This window comes from Thunnus maccoyii, chromosome 10, assembly GCF_910596095.1.
Source record: "Thunnus maccoyii chromosome 10, fThuMac1.1, whole genome shotgun sequence".
Taxonomy (NCBI): Eukaryota; Metazoa; Chordata; class Actinopteri; order Scombriformes; family Scombridae; genus Thunnus; species Thunnus maccoyii.
In genome coordinates this window covers 29,926,596-29,942,232 of record NC_056542.1, presented here as the reverse complement: position 1 = coordinate 29,942,232, position 15,637 = coordinate 29,926,596, and the positions used below count along the sequence as shown (strand labels likewise).

The 15,637-nt window shown below is 40.8% G+C and overlaps 1 protein-coding gene across 1 annotated transcript in view; it reads right to left on the bottom strand.

Annotated features, from left to right (window-relative positions):
• Window positions 1–4,186: 4,186 nt before the first annotated feature.
• LOC121905235 (low-density lipoprotein receptor class A domain-containing protein 4-like) overlaps window positions 4,187–15,637 on the bottom strand; it is a 175,401-nt gene continuing 163,950 nt past the window's right edge. The window contains exon 4 of the mRNA XM_042423341.1: window positions 4,187–4,909. Coding sequence (XP_042279275.1) covers window positions 4,788–4,909 — 122 coding nt within the window. The 3' untranslated portion in view covers window positions 4,187–4,787. The remainder of the gene's footprint in view (window positions 4,910–15,637) is intronic.

Here is a 15,637-nt window from a genome sequence, read left to right as displayed (position 1 = left end):
ATCATTTATTAAAATGCTTTTATCATTCTTCTGTAACTGTGAAGCACTCTGTAACCCTAGGTTTGAAAAGCTCTATATAAATAAAGCTTTACTTACTCCTGGTTTGTTTGAAATAAGCCTGTGACTAGAAACTAAAAGGCAACAATGTATGATTTTTTCCTCTATGTGGAGCAAATAAACCAAACCACGGGTGTGAAAACAACTAAGGATGGTTTTCTAACTTTCTGACACCTTTGGGATGGAATGAAATGGCGAATAAAATCCAGGCTTCATCGCCGATCATGAGTTTTGCCTCACTAAAGCTCCAAGAGTGGAGGCTGTCATAGCAGCAGAATAAACCCCGTGTTGCTGGAGTGACATGTTCACTCATTTCATATGGGTGTAAACTTAGTGTCCATATATGTTTGGTTGTATAGTTTAATAAGATTTAATACAAAGGGAGATGAGATTAGTGCAAATTGGCTACATGAACTCTAAGCACATGATTCAACATGCAGTACCGCAATTTTACACAACACACTTACATCCAGTGCAGTTAAGTAGTTTCCATTCTGCATCACTAAAATTCCTCCTATGGGCGCAGCCTTCATCATGGAAGTTGTGAGATGGAAGCACTTGTATGTGACGATAATCCATTTTGACTCTTAACATAACATTTTCAGTCAGACTAATAACTCCAAACACCCCGCGACTTCTGTGTGGAGTCAGTATTACTGAATGCCATTCCAAATGTCAGAACAAAAGATGGATATGACTCAGCCTTAATACCAAGGCTGAATGGGATTCATGAATTAACCGCAATGCATCTCACCAGCTGACAAAGCTGGAGAGCGAGAGAGAGAGAGAAAGAGAGAGAGTGGGGGGAAGAGAGAGCGAGAGAGAGAGAGTGAGTGAGAGTGTTTGGTTAGGCATCGACTGTTAGCTCTGCGTCTTCAGCGGAGCGCTAAGTAACAGAAAGGCCACTCCAGACAGTCAGATTGCAGAGTAGAGAGTTGCGTTCAATAAAAACATCTGGCATGCCACATAATATTTGCTGCTTCCTGCCCTTGTCTGGCTGCAGTGCCGTGTCATATCCTGTCCGCACAGGTGCACCAGCTGTCTGGTTTCCCACCCCTGTCATTTCTATACACACACACACACACACGCACGCACACACACAAACTCACACACTTCGCTTCCACCCATCATTTCAAAAACCACCCCTCCCTACCTCTCTTACTGCCGCAGGCACCACTGCAATGACACCACAGCGCTTACTGAAAAGTTGTGTTTGTGAGACAGATAGAAAGAAAAAGAGAAAGGAGAATGACAGACAGACAGACAGAGAGATAGATAGATAGACAGAGTGTGTGTGTCTCAGTTGGAGTTTGAATGAGAGAAAGACAGATTGAATAAGACAGATCAAGAGAGAGATAGACAGAGCCTGAGGTAGAGGATGCCAGACAGAGTGAATTAGTGAGAGAAGAGAAGAGAAGAGAAGAGAAGAGAAGAGAAGAGAAGAGAAGAGAAGAGAAGAGAAGAGAAGAGAGGAGAAAAGAGGAGAAGAGAGGGGAAGAGAAGAGAAGAGAAGAGAGGAGAAGAGAAGAGAAGAAGAGAGGAGAGGAGAAAAGAGGAGAAGAGAAGAGAGGAGAGGAGAAGAGAAGAGAAGAGAAGAGAAGAGAAGAGAAGAGAAGAGAAGAGAAGAGAAGAGAAGAGAAGAGAAGAGAAGAGAAGAGAAGAAGAGAGGAGAGGAGAAAAGAGGAGGAGAGAAGAGAAGAGGAGAGGAGAGGAGAGAGGAGGAGAGAAGAAGAAATAGAGTGAAAGCAAAAGCAAGTGAAGCAGGGAGAGAGGGACACAGACAGAGAGAAAGAGTAGATAATCAGCAGGTATTGAGCTCTTTTCACCCCTGCGGTAGGGCCCTGCTGAGCATTGTAATGGGCTGTCTGCCCAGCTGGGCCGATGAGCTCATGTCTGGCTTTAATGCCAATCTCCTGAACTGGCACACGGCTCGGCAGGCCGAGCGCAGACGCAACGCCACCCCACTACTGCCACCAGAGGAAGCACAGAGCACAGCCGAGGGGAGGGGGGGGGGGGGGAAAGACGATGAAAAGAGAAAGAAAAGTAATGGAGAGAGGGAGCGAGAGAGAGAGGCGGGGAGGGCAAAGGTGTGTGTCAGCGAACGGGCGTGTGTGCGTGCGTGTGTCCGTCAGCCACTTCCGTCACAACACTGATAAGAGCCCCGAACCAGACGGTAATAATCACACAGCCAGTGAGACAGACAGCAGCTATAAATGTGTGTGTGTGTGTGTGTGTGTGTTTGAAAGTGAGGGAAGGAGAGGGAGCGAGTGTTTGTGTGTGTGTGTTGTTTTATGCAGCCATAAACAGCAGTGATTACAGAGTGTGGATGGTGCAGGTTACAGCCTCCTGCTGTTAAGAGTCTATACATATAGTTATAGGCGCACACACACACACACACACACACACGAACCTCAGACACAAACCTCAGACACCTACTGGTCTTAAAATGTATGAAATCAAAGAGTAAATATTCAGTCGTGTTTCAATGGCTCGGGATTCACACGGTTTTCACATTCTTTTTGCTTTAAAATGCACAAACACATCATTATTATTATTATTATTACAATACACATGTTTGCTTTTACTCGATGTGACGGCTGTTCTCACTGCAGGCATTTCACAGCAACCATTACACACCGCTCTTTTATCCCCAGGTTTGCTTCTCAGACAGTGATCTCTACACATTGTGTAAAGCATGGCCTCACAACACAACCGTGTAGAATTCAATCTGCATCGAAAACAAAGATGCAAATAAAACACGGAGGAAGGGAAAGGAAAGCAGCTATCTCCTTTGGTGCTGTTTAAAAGGACCATGTTAACGCCTGGGGTGACTGGCAGAACAATGATGGGGTACATTAATGAGATTGGGATGTGAGTATCAGCTTTGCCAGATTTATTCAAACATATAGAAAGGAATTTTGATCACGGTGTACTATTTTACCATACAGTAACACGATTGGATTGTTGTCACCATATACTGAAAACCCTAGAGAACAAATCCCACAAACATCTCTGTGAAAAATGAACAAAATAGGTCAAGTTTATAACAATATGTGGTTGCATTTATCATTTGAAATGTCCTGGCTGTAATGCTGATTACAGGCAAAACTGAAGGATGCTTCATTTTCAGATTGAGTGCAATGTTTACGAACATCCTGAATTCACTCAAACATCCAACTTCCTGTTCAACTCCACTTTAAACCTGGAATAAAGCTGGAGACAACTCATGAAAAAGATTTATGGGCAATATACAAAAACACAGAATTTATTGACTAATGTAAATATTGTTCTAAAATATTAATATTTTATTAAAGTTTTCAAATTTCTAACACAGTACAGATAAAAACATGAATAGCAAACATCAATAAACTCTTTACAAAATAAAATAACTTAAATTTATCTTAAATTTATCTAGAAGGATAAATACAGTGGAAGCACAGTCATCACGGTTACAGTGATCAGCTGCTTATATGGATCAAAAAGCTCCAGACAGTCTTTTCATACATGAAAACATATGGAAAAAAAAAATTAAAACTATGGTAATTCTTTTTCTTTTATTTACTTTACGCCCATGATACACGTATGATATGTACTTAGCGGCCGCGGCACCATTATAGCCTCTCAATAAGCCGTCTGCTTCCGGCTGGTTACCTGAGGCTGGTGCTGCGTGCACATTGAAATCATGACAGGAGAAAGAAAGTCATTTTCTCTCAATGAAACACGTAGTCGCCTTGAAACTAATGACAAACTGCCAAAAATGAGCCAGCGAGATGCAGCAGCAAAACAAGCATTTGAAACAGCTGTTCTGTATTTTGAGCAGTCAATAAAATTCCCCATTTCGTGCCCATTTCATTACTTTATATTCATGTAATAAATATACAAATGTCAATTAGATGGTAATCTGCATGAGAAATTAAGAGAAAGAAAAAAAATTCAGTTTTAACAATAATCCGCTTATAGCGATCAATTTGACCCGGACAGACGTGATCACTATAAGTGGTTTCCAATGTGTATATATATATATATATATATATATATATATATATATATATATATATAATGAATAAAATAAAATAAAGAAAAAGAAGAAAGAAAAAGAAAAAAATATGCCAAAATGGGTCCTCTTGTAATAGTAGTATGTCAGGTTTTCCAAGTGATACATAACAAACAGGCCTAATGAGCAACTAATCCAAGCAGGGGTCAATCCCCGTTACCAGAACTTAGATTTACAACATATTTTCCCCATTTTTCAATATATTTGTCCCTCCTGTCAGTGCTTATATAAGACATTTGCTCATAAGAGGCTACTTTACCTAATTCAGTAGATCAGTCCTGAAAGGACAGCTCCCTGGTGTCTTCCACCCCCTCATTAAAACCTGTCTACCCACCATGATGCAAGTCAAAATCAAATCGGATGCACTACAACGGGCAGCTTGTAGAAGATCACACACGACATACGGCCTTGGTTCGAAATCAAAATTGTCCTCAGAAATTTCTGTAATACGTTCATGGACCAAAAGTCTTGGATCACCAGGCACTCCCATAGAGCATGGAATAAAATGCCCTCTGAGTCTGGGGCCTGACACCTCCAGCACTCCACTGAGTCCTTAAGACCTAGTCTGTGAAGTTGAGGTGTCCAGTATAATCGGCTGAGAATTTTGAATTGCATAAGCCTAATTCTAATATCCCTTGACATTTTCTTATAGTTGGGCAGCATGGTGGTTCAGTGTTTAGCACTGTTGCCTCACAGCAAGAGGGTTCTGGGTTTGAGCCCACCGGCCGGCTGGGGCCTTTCTGTGTGGAGATTGCTTGTTCTCTCCATGCCTGCGTGGGTTCCCTCCAGGTACTCCAGCTAGCCCCCACAGACCAAAAACACGCAGGTTAGGTTAATCAGTGACTCTAAATTGCCTGTAGGTGTGAATGTGAATGTGAATGGTTGCCTGTCTCTATACTATTTGTTAGCCCTGTGATTGACTGGGGACCTGTCCAGGGTGTACTTCACCTCTCGCCCAATGTCAGCTGAGATTGGCTCCAGGATGGATGGATTTTCTTATAGTTTCCACAGGGAGAGCCTAACACCTGCTCCATCTCATACCATGGGGGAGCCCTCTCTGGGGATAATGCCCCCTGAGCTAAATGTCTGGTACTAAAGGCATAATGACAAATAGCAACTTAGTCAGCCCTAGACCCCCAGGTAGGGATCAGAGGAGATCTTATGTATGTAGTTCATCTTTAATATGTTCAGTGTGCCTCATAAGAAGAGTGAGGACCATCTTTCTACACAAGATGAAATTTTCCTCAACAGGGGAAGTTTTTTTTCTACAATTTCACTCAATTGATGAGGAAATAAAATGCCTGGGTACCTTTGGAGACCATTGAAATGACCCTGCTTGGAAAAAGGATTTTGCTTGGAAAAAGGATTTGGGGCAGTAGGAAGTCAGTGGGAATGCTTCAGATTTTGACCAGTTCACTTTATATCCAGAGAGCTTTGAGAACCAGTCAATAGAGTTGAGCAAAACTGGGATGGACCTCTCCAGATCAGATACCATCAACCATCATCTGTATGTTCTAAAATATCTTAAAGAAGTGTTTGCCATTAGCAGATATAAACCTTCCTTGAACACTGGTCTAAAACCTTCTAAGGAACAGAAGTTGCTTATAAAATGTCGAGAGTATTTTGTGTTGACGTGTGCAGTGTAGGCCTGTGACATCATCAGCCTGGTATTCATAACTTGTTGTTTCCTGACACATTTACTTCTTCTGTTGATGGGTTGAAAGTTTTAAAGTAAAACTGAAAGCTTCTGCCTCTAACTTTATAAAAAAAAGACAGCAAAATGTTTTTTCAAATGTATTTGAAGCTGCACTAGAAGCCACAAGGAATAATTAATATCTTGCATCACTGACATTCTTTATGTGGCTCTAATCAAGGAATGACAGACGCTAAACCTGATCACTTCCCACCAGTTCACCATTTTGGATAATGGTACAACAAATCCCTATGACTCATAGATGCCAAATTCGAATCCTTCAAATACAAAAGGCAAATAATGCGTATTCAATGGGAATGATGCAATACGTGTGGTGTGCAAAGGCAAACAAAAATGTTTCTTCAAAAATTAAATTTTTCACCACTATCCACTATCACACTATTACTTCATTTTATTCAGCTATGAGTAGCTTCTCCATTTCCTTGCATTGTGGGAGAGTAGTGTTCATCAACCACACACTCAAGCTGCATCCCAAATCCATGCTACATAATACTTTTAAGCAGGTTTTGATCCACAATTATTTGGATGTTTATAAAGACAAATTTAACTTTGATTGTAAAGACTAATTAGGCTCAGTGTTGATCCCATTTCTGTTTTTTCCTTTCTGTCTGTCTGTTTGGTAGAATAGACTGCAGTTAAATACTCCCATTACGGTTCAGCTAATTTATAATTCTCCAAAGATATATCAAGTTTAATCTATACACAGGTAGTTTATTAATCATTTCCATGTCGAGAAATCTCTAGAACAAAAACATGAGCAGTCGTCTCAGTCTCGGTTTCATATATTCTCCCTTACATTCATCTGAGAATGTCACAATATAAGCTACAAACTGTGAGGGCAGCAGGTTTGGAACAGATGGACGCTCATATGAACAAGTTGCAGCGATCCAAACACTCCAAGCACTCCTCCTCTCTGCCTGCCTGGCCACGCCACACAAAATGCTATAGCTCCCATATTGGGGAATATAATGAAAACATTACATTAGGTGAGAGATGCTGTGCTCGGAGCAAGGGCTGACAGATGGATGGTACTGGGAACATGTTGCAGCACCCCAGACCTGCTACCACCCTGGCAGAACTTAGCGACACGCAGGTTAGCACGACCGGCAAGCTAATGCTGCCTACACTAACGCAGCTGCTTCCAGTGGACCCCTGCCTGAACTAGATGGATCTTATATACATATATGTTATCATATCACATAGCTTTGTTAGCTCCCAGGTTGCCTCACTCGCACAGTACAGCATGTAAACAGCACGGCCCCTGACAGCTTGTTCCAGCCCAGCCAGCATTCCCTGCAGTCTGCCTCTCTGCCATCCTATAGCTCTGTAGCAGAACCAGGGAGTAAACAGCTTGTACCAAGCCAGCGAGTGTCCCCGCTCACAGCTTGCGCTGCTAGCAGAGCCCCCCAGCTTCCCTTTACAGTAGTAGCTAGCAGGACTATAGGGAGTCAACAGATCACCCCAAAACAGCTTGTAACCACAGCGTTCACTGCTGAGGTGCTAAAACCAAAGGCAAGGCTACACAACAACATTAACACTGCATCCAGTCAGCAGTTGTATCTCATTCTAGGTGGATAAAATGTCTGACAGGGTGGAATTAACAGCAAGAATAGTGCTTATTTGATCCGTATCTCAATATGTTGAGCCATGCTGGAACGTAACCATTAAGACTCTGTAATGTCTGATTCACAGCACACATATGTTCAAGCACAGATATGTTGAATATTTAATGAATTTACCATATTTCAAATTTTTTGCCTAAACCCTTTAGTGGTGACTGTGCATGAAAGAGAGATGATGAACCCCTTTCCATCTTTGTTGCAAAGTACTCATTGCAAGAAACTGTCCTCCCAAGAAAAATGAGAGCATCAGTTGTTTCAGCAAAAGCCCCAAAACAACATATGTTTATATTCCAGTGACAAAGCCCTCTAGTAGCCGTAGTAATTATGACTTTTGTCCATCAGGAGCAAAGGAGGAAATAGTGAGATATCATTATAGAGTCAGCCAAAATGTCAGCTTTGACACAGGAGATCACTATTCAACCGCCAGTCAGTGGTGGTTTCTTAGAACCATGACCACGATCGTTCCCTAGAGTTAGTAATTGGTTATCATTGTAACCATGACGATGAAGGTACCAATACCTTAAAGAAGTTGTCATTTTAATCTAAACAATGACCTTTCCCTAACTCTAACCAACTTTTTTGTGCCTGAACCTAACCAAACCTTAACCATAACTATGTGAGATCAGAAAACAGTTTTATATTTGAAACTACGATGGTGTCCTGTTGATGGTGCCATCACATCCAGAAAATGCTTAAATGTGTCATTCTGGAGGGTATCGACCAACAACGTATTTTGTAGTTTAGTTTGGAGGACTTGTTGCAGTTTCTTTTGCAGACTTTTCTTTTGCAAATTTTTTAGAAATTCGACATTTGGCTAATGTCAATATTGTTCTGAGTCATCACCTTTATCTTATGATGAAACATTTTTGCAATACATTTCTTTGTGTGTTTTTCAATGATGTTCAAAGTAATTGTTAAAAGTAAATAATCTGGAATGTGCACTCATACATATGTGAATGGTTCAACTTTTTTGCCAGATGCCTCGCCGTTTTTGGTGCTGGAGCCCTCTGTATTAACCGAGTGCTAATGTAAGTCCAAATATGTAGCCCAGTATCCAAAGAATCATATTCATATGGAGAGCCAAAGTCATGGCATCAGATCCCAGCTAGCCGCTGTTCCACTAGATTGTGAAACTCACTGCAATCTCTTATTCAACATTTCTTTCATCTGTCTTTGTGAACACATCTGAAGAACTGAGAATATTGGGCAAATTTACATGGATGATGTTGTAAATTTGAAGGCAGTGTGTGTTTCAAACTCTGCCAACATTTTTTTACACAAACACATGTGGTGTTGTTCTTTTTAATTTAGTTTATTTGACAGACCTTAGGTCAAGGATAAGACTTATTTCCACTGTGGTCCTTGACGTAAAGACAGCATTGATGCGTCCAGGTGAAATCATACTACCATCAGATCCACAAAATAAATACAATATGTAAGAGCAACAGTAAAATCACTCCAAATCAAGAAACATCAAGGTAAAAAATATATAGACAGGTGACAAAAAAATGAAAATCCGGTACAGGTCTGAATGCTTGACCCCTACAGTGAGGGCATCTGGTGGCTCTGTTATGCTATGGGGGGCATTTTGCTGGTATGGTTTGGGTCCACTTGTCCCCTTAGAGGGAAGGGTCACTGCAAATCAATACAAAGTTGTTCTGAGTCATCACCTTTATCCTATAATGAAACAATTCTATCCCGATGGGAGTGGTCTCTTCCAGGATGACAATGCCCCAGTTCACAGGTCAGGAGGGGTCACTGAGTGGTTTGATGAGTATGAAAATGATGTGAATCATATGCTATGGCCTTCACAGTCACCAGATCTCAACCCAATTGAACACATATGGGAGATTTTGGACTGACGTGTTAGACAGTGCTCTCTACCACCATCATCAAAACACCAAATGAGGGAATATCTTTCGGGAGAATGGTGTTCATCCCTCCAGTAGAGTTCCAGAGACTTGTAGAATCAATGCCAAGTCTGAGGAAGACCATTCTTCAAACTTTGTATTGATTTGCAGTGACCCTTCCCTCTAAGGGGATAAGTGGACCCAAACCATGCCAGCAAAATGCTCCCCAAAGCATAACAGAGCCACCAGATCCCCTCACTGTAGGGGTCAAGCATTCAGACCTGTACCAGTTTTTCCTTTAATTTGTCACCCATCTGTATCTCCGGTTGAAATGCAGGTTTATTTCCTTTCTCGTGACTCTGTGGACTATATGTTTCCTTCCCAGTCAGTAGTAGTCAGACATACATTTGTGTGATCAATATGGTATAACCTTCCTGACCTGAGGTGTGATAGGCAAATAGTTCAATTAATCAGTCAATATATCAATTGGTCAGTATTGTGACTTTTTCATCTGGTTGTCTGTTCTGATATATTTAATTTCCTGGTCCTGTTGGCGGCACACTGTTCTTCCACACTTAAATCATGTGTGACTGTCGTGTTCCCGCAGAAGATGTAAAACATAAAATGTGTCTGAGTGCTGAGTAGGAAGCAAAAAGTGATACAAACGGTCAGAAACATAGTGCTGAAGATAATTTGGCAATGGCCTGGAAAATGATTTGAGCACTGATTTAGTCAAAGTTCTCTGATTGTGTGTGTGTGTGTGTGTGTGTGTGTGTGTGTGTGCTTGTTGTCTGCCCAGTGACACCCAGTGAAAGGCTGCTTCCTCAGAGAGTGATTGGTTTGTTGGCGAGACAGTCTGTCTGTGCAGGTGGGAGAGCTGCCCATGTCATCATTTCATTTTCTGTCTGCTTTCACTACCGTCCAATCCCTGTCATTCACTATTTTCCAAGCAGCTAATCAAGCTCTCCTCTCTGTCACTTCCATGTTTCATGTCTCACGTTTTGTTTTACTTCTTTTCACTGAGATATGTGCTTCTTTATTTTCTCTCTCTGCTTCCAACAGAATGTTTTCAGATTCTGGAAAGGCTGATTTAAAACCTTTGAAGATGTGTTCATTGAAACTTAAAATTGTGTTGTATAAACCAAAATATGACTTTTGCATGCATTTTCAATTTGCGCATAAAAAAACTTTACAATCAAAGTTAAAAACTAAACATCAACTCAAGCTTCTAATGAAGAGACAATATTAGATCTGTGTTGAGTGATGAGGAAACTGTAACATTTCTCAAATTAACACGTAAATGTCATCTTTCCATCATGTTTTTCAAATGTTTTTAAATAATTTGTGGTTTAATTGGTGTTCTTTTGATTACATCATCTGGTTGTGCTGTCTTCTTCTGCAATGGTTCAATGGAACGACAATGGTATTTTCTCTTGCAGATTTTCTGGAAATTCAACATTTGGCTAATGTCACACTAAATTTAATTAATAAAAATTCTTACATTATAAATGGGCATTAGGAAAGAAATAAGGATAATGGATAACTTGTATACAAATATACAAAGTCAAATTTTGCTTACAGTGAAGCTTTTTGCATTGTGTACCTTTAATCTGATCTGTATTAATCTGGACATGTGGCTGGCAAAAAAAACCACAAATCCTCTTTTAATGAAGCAATAACAAGAGCTATAATGAGTGATACTGCTACTGCTGTGATGACCTCTGACACCCAGCTGTCTCTTGTCTCACAGTTCATTCTGACCTAGACACATTTCGGTTCAAGTTCAACCAATTCAAACTCTGATAGCACTGTATGTTCAACTTACTGTATGTTAAAGTCCAACAGTTTTAAAGGGCTAATAGTTTTCTTCTGCTTTGGGTTCCTCTTTTTTGTTGTTTCAAAGACCAACAAATTAAAATTCACCTGCAGATCCATGTTGTCAGCAGCTGGTAACCTGAAACAGGCCAAGGAATACACTTGAAAGAAGGAAGGGTCATTACATCACTGTGTAGCATGTGAACGCACATTGGTGCCACACTTGAAAGCTCTGGGTGCAGTTAGCATAGTGGTGAATGGACAGACCACTCCTTCATCTCTCGCCTCTCAGCTTCACAGGTTGTCAATCTGGCTGATGGAGGCACAGATGTTTTGGTGTGTTGTTCTTTAGATAATGTTTCATGTGTTTTCAAGGTACATTTCATTTGATGTGTATTAATTCAATAATTTATTTGCATGCAAGATATGTTAATGTTATGCTAGATTTATAACGGACTGGTCTTTCTTATGCATACGTGATTGAGGTTAGTAACTCACATTTGTTAGGTAGCTAAACTGTGATAAAACCCAAACTAAATTAATTCTGAGCCCGTTAGCTAATGTTTTTGATATGGTGACCAGGCAGACAGCAGGACACCAGACACATGGGATAATAATCAGAGGAGGTTTGTAAATGTTTCATTTGAATATGTGATAAAATCCTAACATTAGCTATTATTAGCTCTGTCAATCACTATAAAGCAGCCTCGGATCGAAATAAAAGGAAGAGAGACGAGATGAAGAACACAGATTTTGTTAACAATATTTAGGTATCATAAACTCAATATTTTCAAGGGACACTTCACTTGCGACTTTTTTTAATTTGCCATGGTGAGCATTTTAATTGGACTCACCAGACCTGTAAAATATGCCCATAATCAACTTTGGATACTATTCGGAGACCAACAGCAAATAAACAAATGTGCACATTTGGATTCTCTGAAGTGTGTTCTTTCATTTGTAGAGGCGTTTCTTCATCAAAGATCATACGACATGGATATGTTGGGTTTTACTGTGCTTGTCCATGCATCTGCCATAGGCTTCAACAGAACTGGCACCGAGCAGAGAAATCAAACATTGGTATTATGACGTAATCACCCTTCCTTCTTTTATAGTCTCCTTGAAACAGGCCACAAGTGCAGCATCTACAACTTGAGCAGGTCCTGTCCCAATTAGACTTTCATCATATTTCCAAGACCCCTGCTAATTATGTCACTTTGAATAGTGAAATATCAGCAGTGTCTGTCATCATCATGTGCCCCCTCTGCCTGAGTGGTGCTGACTTTTATCTAATGCTCTTTTTAATGTAGTAAGTAACTGCAAAGAAAGAATAATGAACAAATAAAGTTACGTTTGGGATTATGTTTCATCTTGCTTTCTTACTCACCTACTCTGTATTTCTCTTTTGAGAGGTGTGAAGAGAAGAAGAGTCGGCTGGCTTTTGCTGAATCTGACATTTGTCACATCCATCCAAAGCGAGGCAAAAAATTCAATCTGAGCACATCTCACATTTCAAGTCATATGTGAACAAATTGGAGTAATATAACTCAAGCATTCAGGTCCCAGTGTTACAACACAACACTTCTCTGTTCCCACTGCCTGCTTGGAACTGAATATTGCATACAATACATACAATATTTGAATAAAGACCCTAAATTTAGGTACAAATACTTTTGTCCCTTTGTGACCAAATAATTCAAGCACTATGGAGACACAAGAACTAAACTCAGGAACTATATCAGAAACTAAAGGTCACTTTTGGGCATTCCTGTTTGCCACCACATCTGAAGAGCAGTGAATATTGAAAATTAATCCAACAATGGATTTTATGGATTTTAAAAGTTAGGACCTTGATTGAGACGAAGGAGGAAACACACAAGAGGAAACAACAACACAGGTTCATTGTGAAGTTTGGATTTGAGTGAATGTTTTTGACTAGATTGGATGAATTGATGAACTTTTTCCTGCACTTTTTGGACTAATTAGGAAATCAAACTTGTTTTCAACTTTCATCTTAAACCTGCAATGCAGAACTATTACATATAAATGAACGTCCATTACATTCAAGCCCTTGCAGAACGAGTTCACACAATGCTTATTAAGCCTATCACAGCCAGATAAATCTCTCTGTATTTCACATTATAAAGAGATTTTAAATCTCATGTCGGGTGGGACATTCCCGTGCTAGCTGTTTGAATGTGCACCCAGAGATTTCTGCCAGCCGAGCTGGCTAACTTCCAGTTAGCGCTCTGCTAACTTGAATGGGGATAAAATAATTGCATTGTGCGGCTCTTCCAGACTTTCCAAATGTTATCGGACCAAATGGATCAATTATCTGAAATGAGCCATTTCACGAGGGTTGTGTGACGCTTGCGGCAATTTATCCACTGTTTTACAGCTGCAACGGTAGTGACAGAGTAGGCCACGGCATAGCCTATGACGTAAGCACGTTGACAGTGTTTTTGCAGTTATTCTCATTGCCAGAAGGGGGAGACAAAAGTCCCGCACTGCAGCTTTAATATTGATGGTAGTGACAGCTGGTACTTGCTTATACTGTGTGAACTTGCTTGATTGCTCATTTGTTGTACACAGTTGCAGCCACACAGTTTGTGTGTGACCAATGAGCGGTCAATAGTTCCTAGGTCTAAATTAAGTTCCAGGGAGGAAAAAGTCCCTGCTTGGTTTACTTTCCAAAAGTACAGGAACTTTGGGAGTGGCGTTTGCAGGGATGACCGTCGCTGATTGGTCAAACGCAGACACCGCGGCTGCTTCAACTTGTGTACCACTTCATTCATAAAACAAGGAAGTACTCTAGCATGGATTTAGCTTCCAAACTTGTTTTAAAAAAAATAGCGAGAGAATAGAGAGAGAGAGCATGAGTGAGAGAAAGAGAGACAGCAGCGCTGTTTGAGCAAGCTACAGAGTGAATGAAGAGAGAGAGCAGCAGTAGGGGAACAAAACAGTGAACGAGAGAAATAAAACGTTATTTTCTGATTGTTTCACAGCAGTTACGTTCCAAAGCTCAAATAAACAACCATCAAACACTCAAGAGATGATTTACTGTGGAAACACATGCTCTGAGTTTAAGTTTCATTTTCCTCCTCTGCATTTCTCCTTGTCATTCATTCATTACATCCAACTCATGCAGCAGTAACTACAAAGAACAACAGGACAAATCTGTGTTGTTTTTTCTTCATGTGTGAATGATACATTTCATGCGCCGCCATAATCTTTTAGTTCATCATGGGTCTAATTTGCATGATCTGCCCGGTTCCTTACATGCGGTGGAAACGCAAACAGGATTGCACAACAGGGACTTTTAGTCCAAGTATAGTTCCTGAGATTAGTTTCTCTGGTTCCAAAGTACCTGGAACTTTTGGTCAAAACAAGGCTTTTTTTGGCAGCAGGAATTATGGAGGAGGAACTAAATTTAGACTCTGGTTACTGCAGTCAAAATGCCAGCAAGGTTCCTGAGTTCCTATAAAGGTTCAAGGGTTCCTGAAAAAGTTCCTATTTTTCTGTAAGTTGTTGACCAGTTTGTTTTGCTGAATAAATCAGGGTGAAACGGCCGACCTGGGTAAGTCAAATGTGAAAAACAATTTCAGTAATCAATCATGAAAGCACTCCCTTTGAGTCTTCCATGCATTTTCATCTCAGATCCTCCTCCTCCTCTCTTTCCATCATCATCTTCATCTCTCATTTATCTCTCTCTCTCATTCTCTTGCTCAGCAGGGAAGCTCGCCCCAGTCACAGTCCCTGAACAGCGCCTTGTCCCTCCACAGCACATGGAAAACAACCATCCAGGCACACACACACACATATACACACTCATTAACAAATATACTCATGCTGGTAAAGTGAAAAGAATACAGCTTACACACACACATACACTCTCTCTCTCACACAGAGGCTCCAAACATGAGTATTGAGTGGCCACATTAATTACACGAGCAGTGGGGGTTTCCCTCCCTGCCATGTCCACTGTGGGCCCTGAGATATTTAATAAACCTGTCACCGCCAGGACTCCCTGCCTTAACCTAGAGCTAATGAGACACACACACACACACACACACACACACACACACACACACACACACACACACACACACACACACACACACACACAGATGGAGTGGAAGTCAGGTCACAGGGGTTTGCCTCTCGCAGCTGAACTGGAAGCTGGTTTGGTGCCACAATGTCAGGCAACCTCAGTCCTAATCCTCCACCAGGCAGGTGTCGGCAAGTTTCACCCAGTTACACTCAAGATTATTTATGGCCCTTCAGTGCCTGCTGGAATAAAATGACAATTTCAAAACTGAAAAAAGAACTGTTTTTCAGTACTCTGCTCGGACATGATGATTTTGCGGTCACAAAGGCATATTTAGCTCATTATTGTCTGTACATTTTGACCATTTTGTTCAATAAAGCTTATTCTTCTGTCGCATTGACTGTAAGTCCCTCTAGATAAAGACATCAGCTAAAAGCTTGGGTCTCCTGTTGATTTCTAAATGCTAAACAAATGAGT